The 13484-nt window shown below is 37.4% G+C and overlaps 1 protein-coding gene across 3 annotated transcripts in view; it reads right to left on the bottom strand.

Moving 5' to 3' along the window:
* The window catches only part of LOC127432158 (arf-GAP with GTPase, ANK repeat and PH domain-containing protein 3-like), a 234131-nt gene that overhangs the window by 34415 nt on the left and 186232 nt on the right, over positions 1 to 13484 (bottom strand). For all 3 annotated transcript variants that reach the window (XM_051683011.1, XM_051683012.1, XM_051683010.1), the window contains exon 13: positions 187 to 348. In XM_051683011.1, coding sequence (XP_051538971.1) covers positions 187 to 348 — 162 coding nt within the window. The remainder of the gene's footprint in view (positions 1 to 186; positions 349 to 13484) is intronic.

The raw sequence follows: 13484 nt of genomic DNA, 5'->3' as shown, positions 1-13484 counted from the left end.
ACCACCCACCTGATACAGACGGATACAGAAAAAAAAGAATGCCTAATAGCATCCAACAGTACAACAACTGGGCAACTTATAGACTTACTTTGGAACAGTTATATGTTCTAGGATGTGTATGTATAATACTTGATACCAATTTGGATATACATTACAATTTCTTTTATAAATGTGTGCATGCTCTACCTTCATTCCCTGCAGAAAAGCTGTCTGGTTTGGTGATACCCGTGCTCTTTTTCCGCCTGTGTTTCTTGCGGTTGGCATGTGGCGATGGTGGAGGCTCAAGTTTGGGACTGGTGGCACTGCCCGTGCCAGGGGTGGAGCTGAGAGGATCTGCCATCCCATTTGCTGGAGGAAAACAAACAGACAGAGTTCAGTCAATAGGGTCTCGGGCCTGGAATCTTTGCAGTTGACATCAAGGTTTAATTTATTCAGAATAAACAAGATTTATCATTGAAATTGCATTGGAAATTTCATTTCTTAAGACTGCGATACAAAGTGCAGTAACAAAAAGTCTAAATTCTTATTACACATCTTTTCTCAAAACTCCTCCTAATGAACATGAGTCATATTCATGCCCATACGGAATCTGCACACACAGAATTGCACAGAAAACTCAGCAGTTTGCAGCAGAATTTAGTACACCCCTCATTCATAAATTTCCACAAATTCTCCGCCCCATCTACAGTACGTATTTTCTCAAATATTTTAGCTAATTTAATAGTGCTTTGAGCAGCCATTAAGGTTGCAATACACTTAACTCATAAATACATTACACAGAATTCCACAGCTTTTCCAAAAAATAAAAAATAAATAATCAGCACAAAAAATGTAAAATGAACAGAATATGCAAAGTTAGCAGAATAGTCCACATTTTTCTGCACGCCTTCCCAACGGTGAATGAATTGAGAAAATTTACTGGCCATAAATATTTCTTGCCAGCCAAGTGTGTATTATTTCATTTTTGGGTACATAACGCCAAGAAAGTGTCGCCAAAGTTCTGAAATAACATCAAAAATAATAATAATAATATAAAAAAAAAACTCTTGCACAGTGTCTAATGGTAAAAGACACGATTGAAACCAAGTACTCTGTTGCAATTACTAAAAAAGAAACCAGGCAACTGTCCAGTTCTTCACTTCATTTACTGGCCAAAGACAATATGTAATTTTCTGGCTCCTGTCAAGCGTTTGTTCAATTGTTTTCCAATTTTTTCACATTTCACATGAAAAGCGAAGATCTACAACCACTGAGAAGAACAAGAGATGGACCACACCTCCAATCCACCTCCATTAGCTTGATGAGAAGGGTGTACACAAGTAAAAAATGATGATTTGGTCTTGCCCGAGGAGTACTGGCGATGTAATGGGAGATGCCACGCGAGCAACCAAGCACATGAGAGGTTGGGTTTGGTGTAAGGTGATTTTATATGTAATATTAACCTGATGCCCGGTGCCAGTGTGTATCTGTGATGGTACAATGGTAGAAAAGGGGGGTTTCAGTAGTAGGAAAGCCACGACCATCTTTCTGCTCTTCATGACACTTCAACATCATTTTCGGGCACCCTCGGGACACTATTACCCACAACCCCCCGACCAGCCCTGAAGGCCCCGGCAAAGTGGACCCCATATTGTTAGCGGCCCTCGGAAACACGCTCACACACTCGGTGAGTCAGATGTAGGCAGCCTCCTCCATTGTCTTGGCATCAAAAGCTCATTGTAGCATTGCAAGCTCAATTCATCTCCACAGGCCTGGGGTGTATAAGAGTGTGTAAGTGTGTGTGTGACAGAGAGAGAAATAGAGGCAACGGTTGGGTCCAGGAGTGTCTGAAACCCATGGTGCCAAATAACACATATTCTAATGGAACCGACAGCCATTAGCTTGTGTAGAACATTAGCCATAATTTGGGGTTTATCTTGAGGGAACTTGAGACTGGTGTGCTCTTTAAAGAGAGAGAGATGGAAGCCGAGCAGGGGGTACAGGACGATAAACTACAGCCACGAAATCTGCCTTAGGCACAGACGAGTTTAGCGTGGGCTAGCGCTGTCGCTAATGCTGCCTTTAACACTTTGGTTTCCCTCCAAAATGTTCATACACCAAACATTTTTACGTAACTGATAACATTTAACCTGAACCAAAAGGGTGTAAAACAACATCCATTTGTTGTTCTATTGATAAGACATGGTTAATAATTATGATTTAGCCGTTTAATAAGAACAGCTTGATAATGAATAAATTATGAAGCGGAGGATTAGTCACATGCACTGTGGGATTTCGGCTTAATTACACATGGCAAGAGACAAATTAGAGGGTTTCACAATAAGCCTTGTTACACAATTACAATAATTCTCAATCAATATTGTTGCTTTAGTCTTTATTAAAGACAACGTGCAAGAGATCCATGCTAATGATAACATTTTTGCAACATTGCAGATATGGGTGTACATTTATAAAAGTAAATTTACTATTGATAAAAACTAAAAACAAATGCAATTTTACAAACATTAGAGAACTGCGAGAAAGACTATTGCTAATGATAACGTTACTGCGGACATAAATGTACATTTATTATGGTATACGATTGAATTTTTTTTTGTCCAAAGTGACTAAATTATGAATTTAACAGACATTAGAGAACTTGAAAGAAAGATTCTTGCTAATGCTAACATTATCGCAGCACTGCCTTTGCATCTATAGTAAATATAGTTTACAATAGTAAATTTATTATTGATAAAAAATAGTAATTACTAGACTCAATTACGAACTGAACCAACACAAGAGATACTAAGAATGCTACAATTATCGAATTACGAGTTAGCAATTTTTTTTCTTTAACGCTGACAAACAATTACTTTAAATAAACTATTAAAATCTAAAAGTGGACACAGGCTCGACCTTAAAATTCAGAGTGCTTTTGGCTAATTTAATTCCAAGATATTACAATCTAAATCCGTCACTTAAAAGGTAATCAACAGAAGTCTATATATTAGGGAGCCTTTTTCTGAGTTTACAATGAGTGCCGTTTACGCACTACAAAGCAGATATAGTGATATAATCTCGCTGGAAACACGGCAGGTTGGCAGTTGATGCTTCATCACTGACTCTGTGTTCAGCATTGATATTCATGACTTTAAGGGTCTGCTCTCCCTCCCTCGTACTGAATGGCGGAGTGGCGCTCCCAGCTGCCACACAGGTTGTGGCAGGGATGCAAACGTCTGTTTCAATTTCTACACTTCTCTTCGCAACAGCCCCCCTGGGAGCGATCATTAACTACACCAGACAGCTGGGGGTAGAGGAGTTCTCATAAAAAAACTGATCACACACATACACGCATGCAGAAGGTCTGTCGCATGCAAACATGCACACACAGTCTTTATAGTGCACTGAAGAGCGCCCATCACAGTCTGTGACAGCAGTAGCATTGTGTGTAGGTTGAGGTTAATAGTGAAGAGCCACTCTTATCCCTCACGCAAGACCTTTGGAGACCTCTGACCTTTCAGAGTCATCACTACACTGAATGAGGTATGCTTAGCATTACAAAAATGTACTGTGGTAGTCTCATGGTACAGTGATGGTATCAAATGGTAATACCATATACCATGATTTTGAATGAAATCATATTCATATATCATTCCTCACAAAAAGTACCATCACAGTAACAAAAACCTTGACAATACCATTGTACATGGTATGGTGAGGGTAAATTTTTATAATAGATAATTTGTATTTACATGGTACTCCAAGGTACTTATGAAAAAAATGGTATTACCATGGTAAAAAAACAGGGCATTACTTTGGTAATGTGGTACAGTAATGTATGATATGGTAATACCTTGGTACTTTGATATATACCATGGTTTTGAATGACTACCATATTCATATATCATCAAATATTATACAAAAAAGTACGGTAACACCTTCTATCAAGCCCATATTTAAAATGCATTGTAAATCTCATAATACACCTTATAATAAGTTATAACTTCTCATAAATAATTATAACTACAGTTATAATACATTATACGACTTCCCCTATTCATAGTTATACTTTAGAATATAATGCATTATAACACAAGCAATATCAAATTTTAACACAGCAGAAGTTAATAAAGTTAATCATATAAGTGCTGTATAGTGTAAACAGTCAAAAGGCTTTATGACATGATCATATTATAAGTGGTCTTTGCCTTCTTTAATTAAAGTTACAAAAGCAATATTTTCTTAAAAACAGCCATAACATAAACTTGTAACTTACATTACAAGTTAAATTTATATAACAGAAGTTATTTATGAAATAAGTCTCCAAATAAGATGCACAAACAAAGTTTTTTTTTTTTTTTAATAGAGTCCAGTATAGAATCAGTTTGATTTTTTTTATTCTTGGCTACATGTGTGATCAACATACATATTTAGAGTTTCTGAAATATTTGAACCTTGTAGCTTTACAAGTGTTTTACATAATATCTCAAAATCTACACTGAATGTGTGTTATTTTGTACTTTGTGCATGTGTAATGAATATAACTTCCAGCATGACTTGTAACCACTTAAAAATATCTTATGGATGTTTATAAGAAGGGGGGCAGTGGTGGCTCAGCGGTTAAGGCTCTGGGTTACTGATCAGAAGGTCAGGGGTTCAAGCCCTAGTACTGCCAAGATGCCACTGTTGGGCCCTTGACCCTATCTGCTCCAGGGGCGCCGTATCATGGCTGACCCTGCACTCTGACCCCAGCCTATCTGGGATATGTGAAAAAAAAGAATTTCACTGTATATGTGCAAATGTATAATGTGTGATAAATAAATATAATTATAAACATTATTATAAATTATAAGAAGACATTGCTTTTGTCACTTTACTTACAGCATACCTATTATACATATTACAAATAAATAATACATTATAACTTCTGCAGATAAAATTAAAAGTTGCTTGTGTTATAATGCATTATAATCTAAGGTATAACTATGAATAGGTAAGTATTATAATGTATTATAAATGTGGTTACAATTATTCATGAAAAGTTATAACATATTATAAGGTGTATTATGAAACATTACTAATGCATTATAAATATAGGCTTCATAGAAAGTGTTACACAACAACAACAACAAGATATTACCATGATCCCAAAAAACATGGTATTACTACAGTACTGTGGTACAGTGATGGAATCACATGGTAATACCATGATACTTGGATGTCTACCATGGTACTGAACCCGCACCCTGTTTACACCTGTATTTTATTCTGACCACTTGTGATTGGATCACCCAAAATTAATTTGAATACCAGAAGTGAACGGGATCATATTCATACTGTACTGTATATCATCCCTTAAAATAAAATACCCTCAGAGCATTAAAATACCATGGTACCACCATGGTATGTTTGTACTGTGACAGTAAATTTTAGTAAGAGATGGTATTTATATGGTACTCCAAGGTACTTCAGAAAACGCAGGTACATGTCCGAGAAAACATGGTATTACCATGATACATCCCCAAACAACATGGTATTACTATGGCATATGCTCCAAAAAACATGGTATTACTATATCCAAATGGTAATACCACGGTACTTGGATATATGGTACAGAATGATTAATGTATTCACATACATAATCTCTTACAAAGAATAAACCTAACATTACCAAAAATACTATGGTACTACCATGGTACATGTTCGGAAAACCATGGTACTACCATGGCATCTTTATACTGCGAGGGTACATTTCTTCGTTAAACATTGCATTTACATGGCACTCCAAAGTACTTCGAAGAATACCAGAGTATTATCATGGTACATGTCCAAGAAAACATGCTATTACCATGATACATCCCCAAACAACATGGTAATACCATGGTAGATGCCCAAAAAACATGGTATTACTATGAGATCCAATGATAATACCATGGTATTTGGATGTATACTATGGTACTGAATGATTTCCGTATTCACATACATCATCTCTTACAAAGAAGAACCCTAACATTACCAAAAATACTATGGTACTACCATGGTACATGTCCGGAAAGTATTTTTATACTGCGAAGGTAAATTTTTTGTAAGCCATTGTATTAACATGGTACTCCTAGGTACTTCCAAGAATACCATGGTATGATCAAGGTATATGTCCCAAAAACATGGTATTGCATTGGTAGATGCCCCAAAAAACATGGTATTACTATGGTGCTGTGATCGATTGATAGAATCAGATGGTAAAACCATGGTACTTGGATATACAGTATACCGTGGTACTGAATGATTATCATATTCATATAGCATTGTATTAACATGGTACTCCAAAGTACTTCAAAAAATACCATGGTATACAGTATGTCCAAAATAACCAGGGTATTATTACTATGGTAACATGTCACATTATAACTACAATTATTTACATAATTATGGATAATTACATTTTCCAACCTTGAAAGGAGGAACTTCCCAGCAAAACTTGAGGGGAGGATTATAAGAACCGCTAACACTGTAGCACTATGACTAACATTGCAAAGTCTGAGGTAAGGAACACTAAAGTATGTGAGGGATCTATTTTTACTGCTAAATCCGAGCTTAGCTGGAACTGCTCTGCTCTTCAGGTAGCTGCAGGAAATAAGGTGGTCAGCTAACCTACCATTAGTGACTGATGGCATCTCCTCAGGAAACGGCACTTTACGTCACAGTTCTAGCAATGAAGACCGTGGGTGAGCGTGAGAAGATTGGAGGGTGTGCACAAAGAACATTAACTCATTTCTTAATAGCTCTCAATTTCTGTTTCTTCCAGGAGTACGTGATTAGAAACTTCTTGCGGCAGCCAATTCAAGAGCTACCATGCACGGACGGTATTATTTGACGAAGACAACACCCCCCGCCCTCCCCTTCTACCCCTTGACATGGCAGCCGAGTGAGCAACCCCCGTCCGTAATCAATGGCAATGGCTGCAATTAATGGTGAAAAAAACACGCAGAACACAATCACTACTTCCTTCTTATTATTGTCAATTAGAGCGCACTAATCAAGGCATGGGCAGGCACACGCCGCTGCTCTCTCCAAACGAAATGTCAAACTTCATTACAGCCAAGAGCGGAGAATCAAACTGCCTGCGCTCTCTGCCTCCTTGAGCTCTGGAGGGGAGAAGTGATCTCTGCCCCTTAATGACGACTTTAGATAACCAAGAAACAGCGTAGACTACTCAGTGTAGCCCTAATCTAAAGACTATTTCTAAATTCTAGCCTAAGAGGACCCCATCAAATTTCTGAAATGCTACTCCTATTGATTGTTGTGATAATTCTATTATTGTGAGGATTCTATCATGGGGGTGAGATATTTTAGGGGTTCTGTTTGTGACGTCACAACATTTTGATATATTGATTAGGCTAAGCATTAATAATTTAACATGATCTTATACTGTTTTTGATCAACTGAAATCAGGTCTGTGTATTTTTTATGGCATGGCAGTGGATAAATGCAAAGATTATTAGTTAGAAGAAACATTAAGTATGACTCGTTGATTGAGTGGCAACATTTTTGCTTAGAGTACAAACAGTTCCAAACTAACCTAATATAACATTCTATTTTATGCGGTCACCATAATTGAAATAATAATTATAAAAAAAACTCATCGTTTTTGTTCCAGAACAATATGGCTTTACATTAAATTAAAAAATTATATCATCAGATAGTTTGACATTTAAAAAGATATTTCCCCTATAAGTAATGTTCCAGGATCAGTACAAGTTAAGTTAAATCAACAGCATTTGTGACATAATGTTGATTACCACAGAAAATAATTTCAACTAGTCCCTCATACATATAGTATATGTACACCAATCAGCCACAACATAAAAACCACGAGTAGGTCCCCCTCGTGCCACCAAAACAGCCCCAACCTGCATCTCAGAATAGCATTCTTCTCACCACAATTGTACAGAGTGGTTATCTGAGTTACCGTAGACTTTGTCAGTTTGATCCATTCTGGCCATTCTCTGTTGACCTCTCTCATCAACAAGGCGTTTCCATCTGCAGAACTGCTGCTCACTGAATGTTTTTTGTTTTTGGCACCATTCGGAGTAAATTCTAGAGACTGTTGTGTGTGAAAATCCCAGGAGATTAACAGTTACAGAAATACTCAAACCGGCCCATCTGGCACCAACAATCATGCCACGGTCCAAATCACTGAGATCACATTTTTCCCCATTCTGATGGCTGATGTGAACATTAACTGAAGCTCCTGACCCGTATCTGCATGATTTTATGCACTGCACTGCTGCCACACAATTGGCTGATTAGATAATCGCATGGATGATTGTTGGTGCCAGATGGGCCGGTATGAGTATTGCTGCAACTGCTAATCTTCTGGGATTTTCACACACAACAGTCTCTAGAATTTACTCCGAATGGTGCCAAAAACAAAAAACATCCAGTGAGGGGCAGTTCTGCAGATGGAAACGCATTGTTGATGAGAGAGGTCAACAGAGAATGGCCAGAATGGATCAAACTGACAAAGTCTACGGTAACTCAGATAACCACTCTGTGAAATTGTGGTGAGAAGAATATAATCTCAGAATGCTATTCTGAGATGCGGGTTGGTGCTGTTTTGGCGGCACGAGGGGGACCTACACAATATTAGCCAGGTGGTTTTAATGTTGTGGCATATGTATACTGTATATGCATATGGAAGTGAATTAAAAACATTAAACATTAACATTAAAATACTCAAGACGTAAACATTATACATCATAACATGATTTAAATGTTATAAAATATCTGTTCAACATGACTTTGTGTGATAAAACTGCTTACTGAGATTACAGGGTTTACAGGCGTTTTATCACACTAAAATCATGTTAAAACGTATAATGTTTATGTCTTATGGCTACACTTTTGAAACAGTGTGTATTTTAACGTTTATGGATTGGCCCCATTCACTTCCATTGTAATTGCCTTACTGGAAGCTACTTTTGTTAGCTTGTAGTGTGGCTACTAAAACTACTTTTTGACACAGCATCTTAACTGTAGTTTAGCTATCTTAGATTATGAGTAGCTTGTTGCTTGGAAAGCAAGTAATTTCCCTAACACTGAAACCCATACAATGATTTTAGATCAACAAGAAATATCGAATATATCTAAATATCTATAGAAATACATAACAAAATTCATATAAAACTATACAAACATGAAAATTTAAACACCATCTATCTACACTAGTAAAGAGATGCTTGACACAAGGTACGAATACAGTTCCATTACATACACGCATTTACACAACCTTGATTTGAATATTATACATGCACAGCGGAAATATAGTTAAGAGAAAAGCTTAGATTTAATCAAAAGCTTAGCTATCAGTATTCAGAGGTTGTAGCTAACTCAACTTCTCCTTATCCAGCACAACCTTTATAAATGAGTACGACACTTAAACAATATGGAAATAGTCACCTGGCTGAGATGCATTTGATCATTTGAATCTATGGCTTCTCATCTCATCAGCCCTGATCTTTTGCTTGACCTTCAACCCTCACCAAAGATAATAAAAAAGGTGTTTGGAGATTGGAAATCTATTTAATGACAATGCGTGTGCAAGTTCAACTTCCCTTTAGGGTACATGTAGAATAAGTATATGATGTAAAATAAGGAATAGTTACACATAAAAGTACTATACAAAGCAAAAAGCTCATTCAAAGTTACATTGAAATCTCCATTTAAGTCTGTCTCAGGTAAGGACAGAGAAATAAATTGTGTCGAAACAAACAAATAAATAAAGTTGTCGAAAGAAAGAGATGTTGAAGCCAAATGTCACTCTACAGCATGTCACAAGAAGAACATTAAACAGCCTTCGCAACCTATTTTACTTCTGTAACGTGAAACAGGATATACAACAGAAAAAAAAAAAAATAGGTCGGGACAAGGTTTTATCCATCTGAAATTATTTTAGGTGTTATGCATAACTAACTGACTAACTAACTTATGAGCCAAACAACAACTAACTAACCAACCAGCCAACCAACAAATAACTAACTAGCCAATGAAAAACTAAATAACTAATTCAACAAACTTAATATCTAACTAACAACCTACACAACTACACAATCTACAACTAAGTAGCTAATTAACTACAAAACCAACCAACCATTCTAACAAGCTAACTAACTAATGAACAACTAACTAACAATCCATTCAACAAATAACCAAGAACCTAAGTACCTAACTAACTAACTAGCCAATGAACAACTAACTAGCTAATTAAAGAGCCACTGAACAACTAACTAACTAACTAACTAACGAACTAACCAACCAACCAACCAACGAACCATTGTTCATTGTCCGCTTTTGATAAAAATGTCTGCCAAATGAATAAATGTAAAATGTAACCAACTAATGAGTCAATTAACAGCTAACTAACTAACTAAATACTAAGAGGTCTTGGTGATATCAACTGAAAAAGGAAGTCATTTCAGTCATTTACTTAAACATTTGCTAATGAAAATCTATACAACAATAAATTAGGCTTGCAGACTATGAGCTTTATTATGAGACTTGTGCACTTTCCCAAGATCTTTGATATAAAACTCTTCTCTCTGTTATGACCTTTAAAGCTATAATACTCTCACTAAACAAAAGAACCAAAAGGCTGATTGTAACAGGTCATAGAGAAAATGCGTTTACCAAATCCTGATACAGCTAAAACTCTGAGTATGTGTACTTGTGTGTGTGACAATATCTATTTTACACCAGGGCCTAATGAAGTGCTTTGTCATACAAACACAGCTCATTTCGGAGGCTACGGCCGCTTTGAGTAATTCTACTTTAGGATGTGGAGCTGATGGGTGTAGGCGGGGGGGCGATGGCGGAGCGGGGCTGAAATTGATTGTTCGACAAGTGGAGACGAGCAGAGAAGGGCGAGTGTCGCGCAGCGTCATGTTCTGTCTGCAACACCACGGGGCCACACGGCGGGGCCTCCATTTGGCTCATAAAGAGCACTCTTTAAACTAGCGGGGCCCCTGGGATCCTAACAGATAGGGAGGGGGGAGGAGAGAGTGAGAGACAGAAAGAGAGAGAGTGAGAGAGAGAGAGAGAGAGAGAGAGAGAGAGAGAGAGGCAGGGCGGGGGAGAACAGAGCAGCCGCTAATGAGAACAACGAGTGCGCAAACATGCATGGAAATGACTGTTATTCTGTTGATGTGCATTTAAGTGCTTTTTTACTGCCAGCCGACAAAGAGAAGGAAATAACCAATGATGAATGTTGTCCCCGTGAAGCATTCATTTTCCAACATGGGAGGGGAAAAAATAAATCGTGAAGACAAAAGAAAAAAATGTGTAGCGTTGTTATGCCCGGCAAATATATTATTTTACTTCACTCAAGTGCACTGACAGGATGAGAAGAAAGAGAGAGAGAAAGAGAGAGAGAGAAAGTCTGGCAGAGGCAGAGAGACTATTTGGGGGGCATTGCTGCTGTGGGTGATGGTACCAGAGTTGCGATCAAACCACAACTGCTGAATTATCCTAATTACCGATTAGCTCGTTAACAGCACAACCACCATTATAAGCATCAAACAGCTACCAACTCCACAGTTCCCTTTTAAAAAATACTTTGGTAACCAAACTTGACGAGTACTCGAGTAGACAAAATGACCAAAATACCCATCCCTAACTGTTTCACTACAAAAATTTACCAAATGTAAATTGTTTTCATAGTTCCATGCACCATTACTTTGTTAGTATGGTAAAATCAAAATTATTCAATTCGGGATCACCTTCAAACTGTGCAAGACGTTTTCACACTTTTTGCCAACTATGTTTACCATGGTAATTGTTTTGATACCACAGTTGTGATCGAAGCTGCAATTACTGAATCATCCTGATTAGCAATTAGCTTGCTAACAGCACAGTCACTGATACGTAAAACAGACAGTTACTGACTTTATCCCTTTTCCATGGTAACTAGTTTCCACCAAAGCACCATAGTTACTAACTAGTGTGTTACTACAGTATAATCATAACAGCTTAATTAACTAAGTCCTGATTAGTGATTAGCTCGTTAGCAGCATGTAACACACAGTTACAGACTTTACAATGCCATTACAAAAATTTACCAAGGTAACTATAGTTTCAACCAAAGAACCATAGTTACTACAGTGTGTTACTACAGTTTAATCATAACAGCTTTATTAACTAAGACCTGATTAGCGATTAGCTCGTTAGCACCACGTAACACAAATTACTGACTTTACATTGCCCTTACAAAAATTTGGTTTCCACCGTAGCACCATAGTTACTTTAATAATTTAATCCGGGATCTCCTTCAAACAGTGTACATTTTCAGAATTTTAGACAATTTGTTTAATTTCTGACTTTTAATGACAGTGTTGGCTAATACCAAGAAGTAGTAACAATGTCTTTCATAATGATAGTAGGCTTCCGTTATTTGGTGGAAACTATGTTACCATGGTAAGATATGCAGTAACAGATTTGCGATCAAAGTCACAATTAATGAGTAATCCCAATTAGCGATTAATTCTTAAGCAGCACAACCACTTTACACATGCAACAGACAACTGCTGAATTACAGTTATGTTAAAAAAATGTACAGTGAAAACCATATTTTTCAGCAAAATACTGTACCATAGTTACAACATCATGTTACTACTGTAAAATACTGTAAGACTTTACAATAATGTACTATTTGTTAACACTAGTTTATGCAATAGGTATCATCATGAACTAACCGTGAATAGTAATTTTTAACATTATTAATAATCTTGGGTTAATGTATATATCTAAATATATCGACTTGAATGTGTTTTTACTATAGATTTGAAAGGCCCAGTCTCACACCCCACACCCCCTCTGACCTTCACTTCACACAAACACCTCCTGCAACTCAATCTGCACTTAAGATATGTGAAGAGGAGGTGTGCAAGGTAAGCACAGGGCCCAGACAGTGTTTCACCCACTTGTCTAAAATCCTGTGCTGACCAGCTGGCCCCTATCTTCACACAGATCTTCAACAGATCACTGGAGCAATGTGAAGTTCCCTGCTGCTTTAAACTCTCCACTATCATTCCTGTCCCAAAAAACCCAAAATCACAGGACTTAATGACTACAGACCCATTGCTCTGACGTCTGTGGTCATTAAGTAATTTGAGAGACTGGAGTTGGCCCACCTGAAGGACATCACTGGACCCTTTCTAGATCCCCTTCAATTTGCTTACTGAGCAAACAGGTATGTGGATGATGCAGTCAACATGGGATTACATCATATACTTCAGCATCTGGACAGACCAGGGACATATGCAAGGATCCTTTTTGTGGACTTCAGTTCGGCTTTCAACAACATCATCCCAGCTATTCTCTGGACTAAATTACACCAACTCTCTGTTCCCATGTCTATCTGTCAGTGGATTACCAGCTTTCTGACAGACAGGCAGCAGTTAGTGAGACTGGGGGAATTCACTTCCAGCACCTGCACGATCAGCACTGGTACC

The sequence above is a fragment of the Myxocyprinus asiaticus genome, chromosome 41, assembly GCF_019703515.2.
Source record: "Myxocyprinus asiaticus isolate MX2 ecotype Aquarium Trade chromosome 41, UBuf_Myxa_2, whole genome shotgun sequence".
Classification (NCBI taxonomy): Eukaryota; Metazoa; Chordata; class Actinopteri; order Cypriniformes; family Catostomidae; genus Myxocyprinus; species Myxocyprinus asiaticus.
This window is presented reverse-complemented; position numbering and strand designations above follow the sequence as displayed.